Below are 12,858 nucleotides of genomic sequence, written 5' to 3' on the forward strand. Positions count from 1 at the left end.
TTGTTAACTCTGTGGCAGCGGTACAATGTAACACATAATAATAGAGAAAAAACTGTGAAATACAGAAAAGTATATCCATAATAGTTAAATTAAATAAGTACTGCAAAATAGAAATAAAAAAGTAGTGAGGTAGCAAAAAGTTGTGAGTCAACATCCCTTCAGAAATCGGATGGCAGAGGGGAAGAAGCTGTTTCTGAATCGTTGAGTGTGTGTCTTCAGGGTCCTGTACCTCCTTTCTGATGGTAACAATGAGAAGAGGGCATGCCCTGGGTGGTGGGGGTCCTTAATGATGGATGCTGCCTTTTTGAGGCATTGCTCCTTGAAGATGTCCTGGACGCTATGGAGACGAGTGATGGAGCTAACTGGGTTTATAACTTTCTGCAGCTAACTTCGATCCTGCGCCGTTCCCCCCCGCCTCTGCCCCCCTCAATACCAGACGGTGATGCAGCCAGTCAGAATGCTTCCCACGGTACATCTGTAGAAACTTTCAAGTGTTTTTGGAGCCCGACCAAATCTTCTCAAACTTGCGATGAAATACAGCCGCTGCCGCACTTTCTTTGAGCTGCAAAATAAATAATTTTTACAAGTTCCAGAGAGGACACTTCTTTGTTGTAATAATTCAGAGATCAAAGTCTAACTTCATATTTCCTGGAAACGTCGATGTGTACCGTGAAATATGTCGTTTGCATCATCTCAAATCAGAGAGGATTGTGCTGAGTAGCCTGGCAGTATCATCATGCTAATGACACCAACACAGCATACACAACTTAACCATACAGTACGGTGCAAAAGTCTTAGGCACATGTACATCGCTAGGGTGCCTAAGCCTTTTGCACAGTACTGTAGTAACTTTACGTATTGCACTGTACTGCTACTGCAAAAAAAAACAAACTCCATGACATTTGTGAGTGATGATAAACCTGATCCTGATCTGGGTCTCTATTGTGGACTGAGAGTGGGAAGCGGGTAGGGAGAGGGGAATCATGGTTGGGTAAAAGGGGAAGGGAGAGGGAAGCACCGGAGAGACATTTTGTAATGATCAATAAAACGATTGGTTGGAATCAAAGGGCCTTGCCTGGTGTCTCGGGCTGCTCCCATGCCACCCCACCCTCCCTCCTCTGTCACTCCTTGTCCACCACCCGTCCCACCCCCCCCTCCCAAGGCGCTCCACCCTGACCATTCCCAATATCCTTTGCTCAGCCAGATTTACAACCTCACTCTCCAAGTGCAGTGCCGTGCAAAGTTTTTAGGCACCCTAGCCTCGGCTTTTGCACAGTATTGCACTTCTTCGGAATGTGGGAGGAAACCAGGGCACCCTGAGGAAACCGACAGAGGGAAACACTACAGACGGGGGCAGGAATTGTACCCCGATGAAGCAAAACTGGTGGCTGTAAAGCGATTGTGCTAACCACTGCACTACCTGCAGGGGTTTTCCCGTAAGCCCCGTCGTTTATTACCCCTGTCAGAATTAAATGAAGCTCACCGAACCATTCAGAGGACAGTTCAGATCGAACCAGTCTGTAGTCTGGAGTCACACAGAGTCCACAGCAGGAATGCCTCCCTCTGGATAATCAAGAAAGAGGGGTTGTTTAGTGATGCCGTCGTAACTGTGGATTCCAGTTAATTGGGCCATCGGATAACCCGGGCAGCCACTCATTTACTTTGCTTTATTACTTTATTGTCGCCAAACAACTCTTAAAGAACAAAAACCAATCCAGAAAGTAGACGGCGTTCCCTTTGTTTATTCGGGACACCGTGCCGCTTATCCGGGGCAGGAAACTATTGCTGAGCGTCAGTAGCTCATGCTTGCATAACCATTACACCCTGCAGTACGCTTCGAGCGAAGAGTTCTTAAATAGCGTGGCTTGTGTGTGATTGTCGTCAGTAATGTGACAATGAAACAAAATGAACTTTAGTGCTGCAACTGGTGACATAAATGTGCTTTGATAATAAATTTACTTTGAACTTTCGATAATTAGTGAGAAGCAAGCAGTAAGACAATTCTGAACAGTTTTGCTCACTGTGGTTTTAAGTATTGAGGCTTGGAGATGAAAATGAAACAATTTCAGTACTTCAAGTTAGGGACTACGACATTTGTACGTAAGATCCCATGGTACTGTCCCCAAGGAGAGCAGCATTTCTTCATGCAACACTCACAAAATGCTGGAGGAACTCAGCAGGCCAGGCAGCATCAAAGGAAAAAAATGTACAGTTGACATTTTGGGCCAAAACCTTCGGCAGGACTGGAGAAAAGAAGTTGAGGAGTAGATTTGAAAGGTGGGGAGGAGGGGAGAGAGAAACGCCAGGCAATAGGTGAAGCATCCCCCTCCAAGTCCCTCCAGCATTTTGTGTGTGTTGCTCGGATTTCCAGCACCTGCTGATTTTCTCTTGTTTGTATTTCTTCATTTTGACTTAGAATACAGAACATAGGGACAGGCCCACATATATATAGCTAGGGTGCCTAAGGCATTTGCTCAGTACTGTAGTAATTTTATGAATTGCGCTGTACTGCTGCCAGAGAGAAAAAAAAACAAACTTCATGACAGATGTGAGCGATGATAAACCTGATTCTGATCTGGGTCTCTATTGTGGACTGGGAGTGGGAAGGGGACAGGGAGAGGGGAATCATGGTTGGGAAAAGGAGGAAGAGAGAAACAAATCAAACAAGATGTACAAGAGAGAGCAAACAAAAATAGTCAGAAATCTGATAGTGGAGAGGAAGAAGCTGTTCCTAAAACATTGTGAATGTGTGTGTTCAAGGTACAATCGACCTTCAGAATTCAGACCAGACCTCTGATTCAGACCTTGGGCTTCAATCTGGACTTGTAATTGAATGACTTATTACATGAGTATCATCCTGGGAGCATTCTGCGGAGCTCAAATCCCTCTGTAGACACTTGCCCTTGCCACCCAGACAGGACTGACCAAGGGCCATTCTGCCGGAGTTTCCAACCTCGATGAGCTGTTAAATGAAGAGGCACGAGAGGTTCTGCAGACAGAGCAGCACACACAAATTGCTGGAGGAACTCAGCAGGTCAGGCAGCGTCTGTGGAGAGAAATTGCCAGTCAACGTACTGGATTATGACCAATACGGACTCTCGACCCAAATCAATGACTGTCCATTCTTCTCAACAGATGCTGCCGGACCTTCTGAGTTCCATCAGCGCTACGTGTGTTTATTTAGAGATATAGCATGAAAAAGAGCTTTCTGGACCATTAACCCCGCCCCTCCCCCCCACACACACTACCCAATTGCACCCATGTGACCAGTTAACCTCCTCACCTGTATGTCTTTGGAGTGTGAGAGGGAACTGGAAGAAAACCATGCAGTCAGGGGGAAGAGGTACAGGCCTCAAGCTGTGGGCTTGCATGCTGCTGCTGTCCAGGAGAGAGAAGCCAGAAGGTGGTGTAGCGTGGCGTCCGTACTTGGCTGGCCATTGGCCTCTCCCATCAGTGCTGCCCTCCAGTGTATGATCGGTGAAATAACAGGCTTGATTGTAATGGCTGTGCATCACCGGTAATCCGTACAATCAACTTGTGGGACATGTCACTCAGGGTCTTGGATTATATGAGTAGCTTTTTTTTGCATGACAGTGTTTTTTTGCTCACTGTTTTGAATGTGCTGTGTATGTTTTGCACCTTGGCCCCAGAGATATAGTTGTATCCGTATATGGTTGAATGTTAATTAAACTTGGGCAAGGCTTTGGGAGTAAACCCAGAGGAAAAAAATCTGGAATTGGAGTCCCTAAGGCAGTCCTACATTGAGTTCAACGCTGACTGGCAACTCCTGTGACTCTGCTGGTGCCAAACTGTATCGGTCTCTGCTGTTCCTTTGGGTTCATCAGCTGCGTGGAGATGGGGAGCTTGCTACCTGGGCAACAGCTTTCTCTCTATATCATACTGCCCAGGTCAGAGCGCAACATTCATGGTCAATCGCGACTGACGGAGGCCTCACTCACAGAAGTTGAGACCGGTGTAATGTGGGTGAGTCCTCTCCCAAGTGAACACCCGTGGGTTATAAAATCCTTTTCAAATATAAAATAGTAACAATTTTTAATGACAAAGGGTCTTGGCCTGAAACATTGACTGTTTATTCCCTTCCAGGGATGCTGCCTGACTTGCTAAGTTCCTCCAGCATTTCGTGTGTGTTACTAATCAATTTTTCTTTTCTTTTTCTCTTCTTCTGCAGTCCCTGGATGGTTTTATTTTTGCACTAAACCAAGAAGGAAAATTTTTATACATCTCTGAAACCGTCTCCATTTACCTGGGACTGTCACAGGTAAGCCAAAGCTTGCCTTGCCTGCCTCACCTGATCCTATATTACTGCTCAGCTCTTCTGGACTCATGGGGGTAGATTGGGTGTTGGTCTAATGAAAAGAGTTTGTTTAGCCTGTCGGTCGTATGCACATGGACACACAACATACAGTATATATTACATGTACTGTGTACCAAGCTGATGATATAACACAGCACTTAGTCCTCTACACATACCTCACGTTCGTCCATTGTGTGCTGTGTCATCATTATCTGCTGTGTTGTATGACACCATCATTATGTTCTGTTGTATGACATCATCATTATGTGCCGTGTCACATGACATCATCATTAGGTACCACATCACATCATCATTATGTGCTGTGTTGTATGACATCACCATAACATACTGTGTCATATGACATCATCATTATGAACTGTGTCATATGACATCATTATGTGCTGTGTTGTATGATGTTGCCATTACGTGCTGTTGTATGACATCATTATGTGCCATGTCGTATAACATGGGTGATCATGGTCTTTCCATGACCACAATTGTTCTTGGCAAGTTTTTCTACAGCAGTGGTTTGCCATTACCTTCTTCTGGGCAGTCTTTACAAGGCGGTCGACCCTGGCCATTGTCAATATTCTTCAGAGATTGGCTGCCTGGCGTCAGTGGTCGCATAACCAGGACTTGTGATCTGCACCGGCTGCTCATATGACCATCCACCACCTGCTCCCCATGGCTTCACGTGACCCTGATTGGGGGGGTTAACCAGGTGCTACACCTTGCCCAAGGGTGACCTGCAAGCTAGCAGAAGGAAGAAGCACATTACACCTCCTTTGGTAGAGACATATCTCCACCCCGCCACTTATACAACTGTGTCTTCTGGGTTAAAATGGCACTGGCTAGAGACAGTGACGACTTACTGGTAGCAAAGACTCAGAAGGTGGAGGACGGGTGCGGTGCGCAGGCCGACTCAAGGTGGCGAAGCCCGGGCCTGGGATCGAGGAATGAGCCAATGATTGGCCGTTGCTGGAGAGGATTTTGAGCTGCTTCCAAACAGCTGAATGGAGGCAAGGCAGAGTGGAGCTGGCAGGGCCCGGCCGCGCTCGAGAGCACGGGACAAGATGGTGTTTGACCAATTTCAACTCCAGGATAAATTGGAAAAGACGGACACAGGCCAAATGGAGGCGGTGGGGGCCAGGCCTGAGAGTGAGCTGATGTTTGACTGATTTAAGTGCTGGGCCAGATCGGAAAGGTCAGAGAGTCAGGGCTAGAGGCACAGGCCAGTGTTCAGTTCACTGCTCAGTGAGATTTAATCATCTCTCTGTTGAACTGCTTCTATGGCCGGCAAGTAACAAGCTCCTGGATCGGCTGCGGTTGGCTTTGTGGCTGTGGACGCACTTTTGTGAACTTCAGTTCTGAATGTTATTCAATTATTTTTACTGTATGCACAATTTGTTCTTTCTTTTGCTCGTTGGGTATTTGCCGGTCTCTTTTTTATTGGGTTCCTGGGTTTCTTTGTTTTGTGGTTGCCAGTAAGAAAACAAATCTCAAGGTTGTACGTAGTAGACATACTTTAATAATGAACTTACTTTGAACTTGAATTGCCACCCATGAACACACATGCACACTACCACATACAGTGTGGTACATGCACAAATCCACATGTACTGTAACAGACATTTGCACCAACACACACTCACATACAGTCACTCAAACACATACACAAACACTCATTCAGATACACATCTACCCTTACAATTACCCCCCTCACACTTGCCCAGGCGTACGTGTGTATCTGCCCGTGTCACTGGTGCTCATTGCAGCTCTGCAGACAGGTACTTGGGTACATGACAATAAACTTGCCTTTGGCGCAAACACACGCACATACGCCTTTACCAGCGCAGTCCCATACTCACTGCACACACACCACATAGACATTTCCTCACACGTACATATATGTAAGAGTACACACATATACAGACACATGCACATACAGCTGACATACATTAGCGCACACATATGCACTCAGTCACACACAGACAGACATAGACATGCACATGGACAAAAACACACAGATTCACACAGATACACATCCACAGTTGCATATGCAAACACACACACACACACACGCATTTATACATGGACACACACACACACACACATTTATACATGGACACCGACACACACACACACACACACACACACACACACACACACGCATGCAGACATATAGACAGAGACACACAGACACGCATACATGGACACATACACATAGACATAGACACATAGACACTCACAGAGACACACACACACAAACACACACAGAGACATAGGTACTCTCACACACATTCACACTCACACACAGATGCACACACTCACACACACACACATACAGACACCCACACAGGCACATACACACATACAGACACAGACACAAACACACACACACACACACACACACACACACACACACACACACACACACACACACACACACACCTCACACACCTTTTCACCGGCTGCTCACCAATCTGAGGAAGCCGTGTGTAACACAATAGTTTTCACCATTACTGCTGCTCTAATGTGTTAATTGTGTGACACTTGTCTCTGTGTGACTGTCTGTTCCTTTTCTATTTTTAATTGCTCCACCTGGGCTGCAAATCCATTATGTGCTGTGCATCAGTATTGAATCACAATTACTGCGGTATGAATAATTAATACCCGTAATTATCTGCTGTACAGGAGAGCTGCTTAACACATGTTAAACATAATTGATGAGTGTATGAAAAGCCTAAACTGATTTCAATGCATGAACCAACCCCAGAATCCTGGGCACAGGGCAATGAAAAATGAGGACTCGCATTTATATAGCTCCACTCCCCTCCCTTAATAAATCCTCTTTCATGCTGAGGCAAGTGTTGCTGTAATGGAGTACAAAATTCCTCCAGCATTTTGTGTGTCTTGCTTTGGATTTCCAGCATCTGCAAAATCTCTTGTGTTCACAATCCCCCCTCGCCTGGTCTCACCTATCACCTGCCAGCTTGTACTCCCTCCCATCTATCTCCTCTACCTTCTTATTCTGGTCTCTTCCCCCTGTTCGTGGTGGGACTCTCAGAGGACGCGGATTCAGAATGGAGGGACGTCCATTTAGGACGGAGAAGATGAGGAATTTCTTCAGCCAGAGAGTGGTGAATCTGTGGAATCCATTCTCGGGCGGCTGGGGAGGACATTGGGTGTGGAGGTTGATAGGTTCTTGATCAGTCGTGTTGCAAAAGGTTATGGGGAAAAGGCGGGAGAATGGAGTTGAGAGGAAATGGATTGTCCACGACGAAACAGCAGGGCACACTCGATGAGCCAAGTGGCCTAATTCTGCTCCTGCATCTTATGGTCTTATGGCCCTTCCAGACCAGAGGGGTCTCAGCTTGAAACGTTGACTGTTTATTCCTCTCTGTAGATGCTGCCTGACCTCCAGCATTGTGTGTGTGTGTGTGTGTGTGTGTGTGTGTGTGTGTTGCTCCAGGTTTCCAGCATCTGCAGAATCTCTTGTGTTTATTATCCTGAGATTTCCACTAGTCAGGACTGTCTCCAGCCAGTGAATCTGTGGAATCCGTTCCCACAGACTGCTTGCTGTGGAAGCTGAGTCACTGGGTATATTCAAAGCAGAGTTTGATAGTTTCTTGATTAGTAAGGGCATCAAAGATTGTGAGGTGAAGACAGGGGGATGGGTTTGGGAAGGATTATAAAGTCAGCGATAATATGTATGTGGTGGATACGACTTGATGGGCCGAATGGTGGGCCAGGCAGCTTCCAAACTCAGTGGGCCAGGGACTTTCTCAACTCAGCGGGTCAGGCAGCTTCTGTGCAGAGAGATGGGCAGTCGGTGTTCGTGATGGAGACCTTTCACCCGGTATGCAGTGCTACGGTTCTGGAGCGACAGGAGTGCGGTTCCTGTGCCTGCAAGGAGTTTGTACGTTCTCCCCGTGACCACGTGGGTTTCCTCCGGGTGCTCCGGTTTCCTCCCACATTCTGGTTCGGGTTAGTATGTTGTGGGGCACAGTGTGCTGGCGCTGGAAGGATGGTGGCACTTTGTGGGCTGCTCCGGGCTCAATCCTCGGACTGTGTCGGTCGCTGACGTAAAAGATGTGTTTCACTGATAGTTTCGACATTTCAATGGTCGTGTGATAAATAACATAGAACATAGAAATCTACAGCAAATTACAGGCCCTTCGGCCCACAATGTTGTGCCGACCATGTAACCTCTGGAAACTGCCTAGAATTTCCCCACCTCTATTTTCCTAAGCTCCATTTACCTAAGAGTCTCTTAAAAGACCTTATTGTATCCACCTCCAGCACCATCCCTGGTACTCTGGTACCCACCACTCTCTGTGTGAAAAACTTACCTCTGACATCCCCCTTGTACCTGCTTCCAAGCACCTTAAAACTGTGCCCACTCGTGTTAGCCATTTCAGCCCTGGGGAAAAGCCTCTGACTATCCACACGATCAATGCCTTTCATCATCTTATACACCTCTATCAGGTCACCTCTCATCTTCTGTCGCTCCAAGGAGAAAAGGCCGAGTGCACTCAACCTATTCTCATAAAGTAAGTCCTCCAATCCAGGCAACATCCTTGTAAATCTCTTCTGCACTCTCTCTATAGCATGCACATCCTTCCTGTAGTAAGGTGACCAGAACTGAACGCAGTACTCCAAGTGGGGTCTGACCTAGGTCTTATAGAGCTGTAACATTACCTCACGGCTCTTGAACTCAGTCCCACGGCTGATGAAGGCCAACACACCATACGTCTTCTCAACAACACTGTCAACCTGTGCAGCAGCTTTGAGTGTCCTATTGACACGGATCCCAAGATCTCTCAATCCTCCTCTCTGCCAAGAGTTATAAACTAAAGAGTCATTAATAAAACTGATTTTCCTACATCAGACTCACCACAATTCCAGCATCTGGCCCCGGATTCCACCATTCATCTACACATCCGCGACAATTTATGGCGGCCAATTAGCGGCACGTTCTTGGGGATACGGGAGGAGATGTTGAGAAATTCGCTGTTCTGCGGCAGCGGTACCTCGATAAATTACCATAAGTGACGGAACCTTGCAGGGAAGTGGTGGAGTGGGGTCACGCGCGCGGGTGCTTGGGCCGTTCAGGTGTCTGATGGAGGACGGGGAGAAGTTGGGTGCCGCGGGGTATCGAAGCGGTTAGTGCAGACCTATTACAGCTTGAGGCACTGTGGAGTTCGGAGTTCAATTCCGGAGCTGTCTGTTAGGGCTCTGTACGATCTCCGTGTGGGTTTCCTCCGGGTGCTCTGGTTTCCTCCCACAGTCCAAAGATGTACCGGTTGGTAGGTTAATTGGTCATTGTATATTATCCTGTAGTTAGGCGAAGGTTAAAAGGTGAGGCGGGGGGAGCGGTTGCTGGGCTGTGCAGCTTGTTGGGCGGAAGGCCTATTCCAAGCTGTATCTCTCGTAGTCGTAGAGTACACTTTCTGGTGCTGCTTGGACGCGTCTTCAGTGAAGGACTGCAGTGCAGAAGAGCCACCATGAACATTCTGGAGGCTGCTGAGAAGGCCTCGCGGTGGCTGTGGATCCGGAGGGGGAGCCTGTGGATTAGTGTGCCACTCGGACACAAGTCAGGGGCTGGTCATCCCTCCCCAGCTGGGTCGCCCTAAATAAAATAAGTATATAGCTGTTCGCAAACCATAGTAGTCATAGTCATAGTCATACTTTATTGATCCTGGGGGAAATTGGTTTTCGTTACAGTTGCACCATAAATAATAAATAGTAATAGAAACATAATAGTTAAATAGTAATATGTAAATTATGCCAGTAAATTATGAAATAAGTCCAGGGCCAGCCTATTGGCTCAGGGTGTCTGACTCTCCAAGGGAGGAGTTGTAAAGTTTGATGGCCACAGGCAGAAATGACTTCCTATGACGCTCTGTGCTGCATCTCGGTGGAATGAGTCTCTGGCTGAATGTACTCCTGTACCCACCCAGTTCATTATGTAGTGGATGGGAGACATTGTCCAAGATGGCATGCAACTTGGACAGCATCCTCTTTTCAGACACCACAGTGAGAGAGTCCAGTTCCATCCCCACAACATCACTGGCCTTACAAATGAGTTTGTTGATTCTGTTGGTGTCTGCCACCCTCAGCCTGCTGCCCCAGCACACAACAGCAAACATGATCGCACTGACCACCACAGACTCGTAGAACATCCTCAGCATCGTCCGGCAGATGTCAAAGGACCTCAGTCTCCTCAGGAAATAGAGACGGCTCTGACCCTTCTTGTAGACAGCCTCAGTGTTCAATCTGCAGATGCTGGAAATTCAAGCAACACACGTGTAAGGGGTTTCTTTTTTTGTATGTCACTGCGTAGTCTAATTAAAATAGCTTCTTTGTTATGTTAACTGCTGAGAAAGTCATCCCGCTAGCAGTTTATTTGGATTACGTTACTGATAAGTAGATGTTATGAACCAATTGGGATAGCTGTTATGCTTTGGGTGTGTAAGACATTGTATGCGCGGGGTTTAGGGGGAGAAAGGCGGGAGAGAGAGAGAGACAGAGAATGGACCGGGTGCTGTGAGTCCGATAACGGGGTCGGACCCCAGGCGTGGCGTTCGGTGAGGAGAGGAGACGGAGACGGACTCGTGTGGAGCGTCTGGTCGACCACCATTGTTGGTCCCAGGCGGCCGGTCGAGGTGGTCCAAGGGGTCACAGGATGAAGAAGAAGGTCCTTGAGCTCCAACTGTTTTTGCACGAAGAGGTTGAACTTTGATAAGTGTGGCGCCTTTTATTTTCCTTTTATATTTTATTCTCTATTAATTATATAGTTCCAGCAATATCTATAAACTGTAAATCATTTAATCGTATCTGGTGTATTGTCTGTTATTTGGGCAGGGTGGGGTACCTCACACAGCATCCACACAAACTAATTACCCAGTTTGGTGGGGTCGAGGGCTGTTTCCCTAGACGCCAGTGAGCCGAGCGACCCTGAGGTTGGCTGGGGGGCTACGCATGCAGGAACGCAGCAGGCCAGGCAGCATCTGTAGGAAGAAGTACAGTCGACATTTCGGGCTGAGGCCCTTCGTTGGGTCGGGTCTCAGCCTGAAACGTCGACTGTACTTCTTCCTACAGATGCTGCCATGTAGATGTTTCAGTGTGACTCTGCAGGCTTCTGTACCGCCTCGCTGATTGAGGTAAAGTGAAGATGGCATATCCTGGACGGCGAGGGTCTGTAGTGATGGACGCAGCCTTCTCAAGGCACCACCTCTTCAAGGTGTTCTTGGCAGTGGGGGTGGGTTGCACCCCATGCTGGAGATGGCCGAGTCCACAACCGTTTCATCCTGTGTGTTGGCTCCTCCATACCGGACAGCGACACAACCAGTCAGAATGCCCTCCGCCACCCATCTGCAGAAACACGCAAAGAGAGTTTGGTCGCCGGCTGCTCGACCACGGTTTTCGGTCAGGTGCCGGACGCTCGGACAGATTCGGTGGGGGGGGGGTCCGTGGTTGAGTGGTCGGTGACTTGGGCCGGCTCCCCCACCAGACTTAGTCTGGTGAGGAGGGTGTGAGGACACCCAGCAGGACTGAAAAAAACAAGACCTGACAAAGGGCGGATGAGCTCCCTGTGAGCCAACGGCCATCTTCCGTGGAAGAGATTAAAGCCTCACCACGTATCTATGAATCGTATGTTATGCACCTAGTTAGAAGAGACGTGATGAGCTTGGGCGCTGCACCGTGTGCCTGGACCTGCCCAAGGCCTTTGCCTAAGGAAGGGCCGAGCTCGAAGAAGCAGCCGCAGCTGGATGCCAACACGGCCTGGGGCTCGAGTTCGGCGGGGGCGGTGGCAGGAGGTGCCAAGGCGGCCAGCGAGAACAAACTGGAGGAGAGGCTGCACTCGGGTGCTGTCGCAAGATCGAAGAAGATGGAGGTGCATAGCCGCCAACCCCAGATTCGGGACGGCACCCGCTGACTGACTTTGGCTGATGGGACGATGTGCAGGGGGTGGTTTCAAATTAAAAGGGTGAACGCGCTTGGAGGCAGCAAGGGAGGGGTCAGAGTTAAAGGGCTGAGGATGTAGGTGAAAGAGGCTGGAACTGGGGAGAGTTTTAAATTAGATAGAAACAGGTTGAAGGATGGAGCTGCTGACTTTGGGGGGGAGGTGGAAATCGAAAGCATTAAAAAGCCAGCACATTGTGAGCAGAAGAGCCTGCACTGGGCTGTACTGTTCTACGTTCCGAATCTCCTCAAGCTCCTCACGAATTAGAGCCAATGCCACACCCATGTGTATTGTCCTGTGTAGTAATAGAACACAGAACATAGAACATAGAATAGTACAGCACAGTACAGGCCCTTTGGCCCACAATGTTGTGTTGACCCTCAAACCCTGCCTCCCATATAACCCCCCCCACCTTAAATTCCTCCATATACCTGTCTAGTAGTCTCTTAAACTTCACTAGTATAGCTGCCTCCACCACTGACTCAGGCAGTGCATTCCACGCACCAACCACTCTCTGAGTAAAAAACCTTCCTCTAATATCCCCCTTGAACTTCCCACCCCTTACCTTAAAGCC

At 48.1% G+C, this 12,858-nt stretch overlaps 1 protein-coding gene across 1 annotated transcript in view; it reads left to right on the forward strand.

Annotated features, from left to right (window-relative positions):
* LOC140203783 (neuronal PAS domain-containing protein 3-like) overlaps positions 1-12,858 on the forward strand; it is a 765,293-nt gene that overhangs the window by 496,418 nt on the left and 256,017 nt on the right. Inside the window, exon 5 of the mRNA XM_072269856.1 lies at positions 4,190-4,279. Within this exon, the coding sequence (XP_072125957.1) occupies positions 4,190-4,279 (90 nt within the window). The remainder of the gene's footprint in view (positions 1-4,189; positions 4,280-12,858) is intronic.

Source organism: Mobula birostris, chromosome 10, assembly GCF_030028105.1.
Source record: "Mobula birostris isolate sMobBir1 chromosome 10, sMobBir1.hap1, whole genome shotgun sequence".
NCBI classification, from domain to species: Eukaryota; Metazoa; Chordata; class Chondrichthyes; order Myliobatiformes; family Myliobatidae; genus Mobula; species Mobula birostris.